Source organism: Hyperoodon ampullatus (assembly GCF_949752795.1).
Source record: "Hyperoodon ampullatus genome assembly, chromosome: 2".
NCBI lineage: Eukaryota > Metazoa > Chordata > Mammalia > Artiodactyla > Ziphiidae > Hyperoodon > Hyperoodon ampullatus.
Genome location: NC_136915.1, coordinates 143,867,119 through 143,871,878, shown reverse-complemented (window position 1 = coordinate 143,871,878; position 4,760 = coordinate 143,867,119). Strand labels below are relative to the sequence as shown.

Here is a 4,760-nt window from a genome sequence, read left to right as displayed (position 1 = left end):
ACTAGAAAATTGATTTTGCCTTATTAATAGAAAGAAAGCGGCAAGGGTTTTGGCCTTGCCTCTTAGCGGTACATTTTCTGCGGGAATGTCAGGAGGAAAATGTGTTTAGGAGGCAAAGCAGCTGTCTGGAAGAGGGCTGAGGGGAATCTGAGAACAATAAGAAATGGGGTTTTTAAAGATCCGCCCATGAAATGCAGATTGCTGAACACAGAGGCTGAGCTAATAGCAGCAAGAGAGTTTGCTGAGGTTTTCTTTGAAAAAATAATAAAATGTTTCAGGGCAAAGGGGAGGACTGAGACGTAAAAGTTTCCCAAAGCAAAGGAAGAAGGAGCCAAGGCCATCCCCTGGCTTGCTCTTGATTAGGGCTGTTTTGGTTTTTTTTTTCAGATCTGAGGCTGTCAGAGATGACTCTGGTTCTGTCCATGAATAGATTCTGCGAGCCCATTGTCTCGGAAGGAGCTGCTGAAATTGCTGGGTACCAGACACTATGGGAGGCTGACAGCTACGGAGGCCCAAGCCCCCCAGGGCCAGCACAGGCTCCTCTGCAGGGAGACCGGGGAGCTGGTCCCCCGCTGGCAGGTACTGCCCTTGACCTTCCCCTGCTGCCCTCTGCGGCCAGACTGATGGGCAACGGTGGTGTCTGGGGCGCCCTTCTGAGCTGAGAGAGTTCGTGCTCCAGGAACGTCCCAGGCTGCCTGTGTACCGCTCGTAAGTGAGCCCAAGGCTCCAGGGAAAGGACCAGGAGTGATATTAATTGCATTCAAACCTGAGTTTCCATGTGCTGCTGCTTTGGGTAAAAGTCAGGCATCTGTATTTTTAAGAGAACCAAACCAGATCTTGAAACTTCAGTTTGAGTTTCAGTTTTCTACCTTCTGGAACTGTATGGTTCTCTCAGAGCTACACAAGCCCTGGTGGGCTTGACAATGAAATCTTTATCCCATGAGACATAAAGGAATCTGCACTTTGGGCCAGCAGCTATGTGGCTCTTCTTTTTATGAAGCGTGCAATTGGCTTTGGTATTATAGGAAAAAAAAAATTTTTAAGCCCAGAAAAAAATATGTTCTCCCTGATCCTTTATTCTTATACTTTAAGGTGAGTTCCTTTGGATTTTTGTGTAGTACTAGTGATTGGAAAAAAAAAAAAAAACCCTAAAATGTAAAATGAGTACCTGTTGAAGTCAGATTTGCTAAAAAGGATTGAAAGCTTCGTCTTTAAAAATTAGACCCTATTTTTATTCATGGTTGATATGTTACATTTTTGAGAGCAAAAAGGACTTTTGTTACCCTGAATTTTAATTTTAAATTTAAAAAAATTAAATTTTATATTTTAAAAGCAGGAATATTATGACTCCAGTGTGCAGATAATAATTTGCTTACTCACTGAGAGCCAGTAATATTTAAATGTTATTTGGTTATTAGTGCTTACAGTTAAAGATATATACATTTGAACAGTGGTGTTATATCACCATGGGTTTAATTAAATAATTGGAATAAATACTTATATTATTTCGGAGTTATTACACTACTCCCCTTTATGAATGTTGCTGTTTGCCTGTGCATAGATATTCTGAGTATTTAGTAAGTGCTGAAATATGTCATTTTCCTCTATAATTGTCTAGAAATCCTTGCCTAGCCTGGGTCACAGGATTCTGTATGATAGCAACTATTAAGACTAATGTTTATTTTTAATCACCACATGTACAGACAACTACGTAGCCAAGTTATCTTCTAAAAGGCAAGGCAAGGAAAGTATTTTGTTTGGAGAACCTCTGGCAAACCGCATGTCATTTGTCGTATCTGATTTATTACCACAGGATCACATTACAGGGGAATTTCAAATCCTATAACAACATCCAAGATCACATACTTTAAGAGGAAGTATGTGGAAGAAGAGGATTTTCACCCACCACTCAGCAGCTGTAGCCATAAAGTATGTTTTTTTTAATAGTCATTATTTTTATTAAGAGTTTAAGATACTTAGTAACAGTTGCTTGATCCATTTCCAGAAATTAAATTGTTCCACCCAAGCAATGAAAATGAGCCACTTCTCAGCAGAGCCATATTAATCGTTGTCACTTTTTTGGGTCCTGTGTTATTTTTCACAAGTATTTGAAGAAAGAGCCAGCAAGAGCTCCCCTGCCCAGAAATAACAAAATTATATAATCTGAAGAATGTCTTTTTTACTAATGATTTCATTTTCTCAAGTTGCATTAAGGGTCATGGCGACTGGTGCTTTCACGTGTGCAGAAATGCACCTGTCCTTTCCTGACCTGTTCCCCGTATCTGAGCTCCAGCTACCATGGCCAATGCCACACGTATGTGCCTACATGGGGGTGGTCACCCAGGGCTTTTCCTGACCTCTCAGCGGGGGACTCACCATCCTTTGAATGTGTGCATGAAAGTAGAAACGTCCTTCATGGTGCATTCATTACACATGTTTCATTTGTTAAAATATATAATTCATTCCCAGGAAAAGACCAAAGCTAACTTTTTTGCATGTATAAGAAGAAAATAACAGGATTGGGAAAGTGCACAGAAGTACGAAACTGGCCATCTAAGCTTTTGAAATACCAGTTCCTTTTCCTTATGGCTACCTTCCTTCAAAAACAATCTGCTTATTTAATCGAGGAGAGCATAACCCAGACCAGAGTTTTTTGAAACGCAGAGAAGATTTTTAATTTTTTAATCACTGCTCATAAAAAGTCATCAGCATGCATTGGCAGGTGCTGGGCTTTCCCCTGCATTTGTAGTTCCTCCATTAGGTCAGCTTGGGCTGGTTTAATTCACAGCTCCTCAGGTTGGCTTTTTTTTTTTATGACCTGGAAGAGCTGGCCCCCAGGACACAAGCATTTTAAGTCCTTTTTGATTTCTGTGTTGTGGCTTATAGCAGTTTTCCAAATTGCCACTGGGTTTGTAGCAATGATCACACAGTGATGGTATCACACAGCTCAGGAGTGAGTCATCTGATTCCCTCTCTGCATCTTTCCTCCTGCCCAACACCAGAAAAAGCCTACTTTGGCCCTTCAACCAACAGTTCCTTTTAGGGTTTGAGCCTCATTCATTATTTTTGTCCCTCTGTCAAGCAAAGATAATTGCAAGAATGAAACCCAGAAAAACAGCCAGAGAGAGCCATGAGATCTGACAGCCAGATCTCATGCTCCTTGATAGCTAGGCCAGGGTCTGAAGTATACTTATGATGACCTGCATGTTGGCATATTCTAAAAAGCATTTATTGACATATAATATATATGTGTCACATAAAGGCCCAAGTGTCATAAGAGTCCAGCTTGATGAATTTCACAAAGTGTGAAATAGTCATATAACTAACATCCAGATAAAGAAACAACATAACCAGCAACCCAGAACCTTTCCTGTGTCCCCTTTTAGTCACTACCTCTCTGCCCTCCAAAAAACCCCCTCTCCTGACTTCTAACAGCATAGATTAGTTTTGTGCATTTTGGCATCCCCCTCACTGAGCCATAAAAGATCAGACATCCTGACCTGTCCCTGCTGAGTTCTGCATTGTGGCTGGATTCCCCGATGCTCGACATCAACAGTGAGTCTGCTGGGAAGGGGAGACATTAGCAGCCCCTGGGACAGCATCTCTAAATGAAACTGGGGAAACAAGATCACAGACTCTCAGACTCAGAAACTGCCAAGAGAGAAATGTGCTGTGGTGATATTTTAATATAGACCATTTCCTAAGCTTTCTCTTCCTTTTTTGATTTTTAGACCATCTCAATCTTTGAGGAACGAGCCCACATCCTTTATATGTCCTTAGAAAAGCTAAAGTTTATCGATGATCCTGAAGTGTACCTCCGAAGATCTGTCCTTATAAACAATTTGATGAAAAGGATCCATGGAGAAATTATCATGCAGAATAACTGGTGCTTTCCTGCCTGTTCTTTCAATGGCACCTCTGCCCAGGAGTGGTTTATGGCCCAAGACTGTCCTTACCGGAAACGACCTCGGATGGCCAAAGACGAGTGTGAGAAGTTTCATGCCTGCTGCTTGTACCAAGAATGTGGTGGTCACTATCTAAATTTACCCCTTTCTGTCAATGCTAATGTCGGAAATGCCTCCACCACTGCCTCTTCCTCCTCATCATCTTCCTCTTCCTCTCCCCCTCTGCCTTTACCGAGTTGTTCCCACCAGGTGGATTTTGATGTAAGCAGTGCACCTATTTACAAGGGTGATGGCCAGATACCTGCCAATGAAATCTTTGTTACTAATGTGAGGTCACTTGGTGTTCAGGAAAAGGCCAAATTAAATGAGAAAGCAAATGATGACACCAACAGGGATGGTGGCCCCCTAAGCCATGAACCTGTGGGAAATGACCTTGCTTTTGAGTGCAAAGGCCAATTTTATGATTATTTTGAGACTGGATATAATGAAAAAAGCAATGTAAGTGAGTCGTGGAAAAAGTCCATAAGGAAAAAGGAGCCTTCACCAAGTAACAAACTGTGCTGCAGCAAAGGAAGTAAAATATGAGCCGTCTTCTCACCGAAACTTTGAAGCATGCACAGCATGATCAATTAGCTCTCATAAATTTTATTTTGAATGGATTTTATAGTTTTGTACAACTGATACAATTATGCCATGAACATGCCATGTCATTTTAATGCCTGGAGAGCAGATTGCATAAAACATCTGTATAGTAGGCATCGGCAAGCTACTTATAAATGTGGTGACGTTACCGAGAACACAGTTGACGCTTTAAAGTATATCTTAGTTTTCTTACAGAAAAGATCAGTAGATTAG

General features: G+C 41.3%; 1 protein-coding gene across 1 annotated transcript; it reads left to right on the top strand.

The window, feature by feature from the left end:
• Positions 1–404: 404 nt before the first annotated feature.
• On the top strand, positions 405–4,490 carry SERTAD4 (SERTA domain containing 4; the record flags this gene model as incomplete). The annotated part of the gene is made up of 3 exons (XM_079697125.1): positions 405–579; positions 1,814–1,929; positions 3,732–4,490. 3 exons carry the CDS (start codon positions 405–407, stop codon positions 4,488–4,490), a joined length of 1,050 nt encoding a protein of 349 aa, XP_079553251.1.
• Between the last annotated feature and the right edge of the window lie 270 nt (positions 4,491–4,760).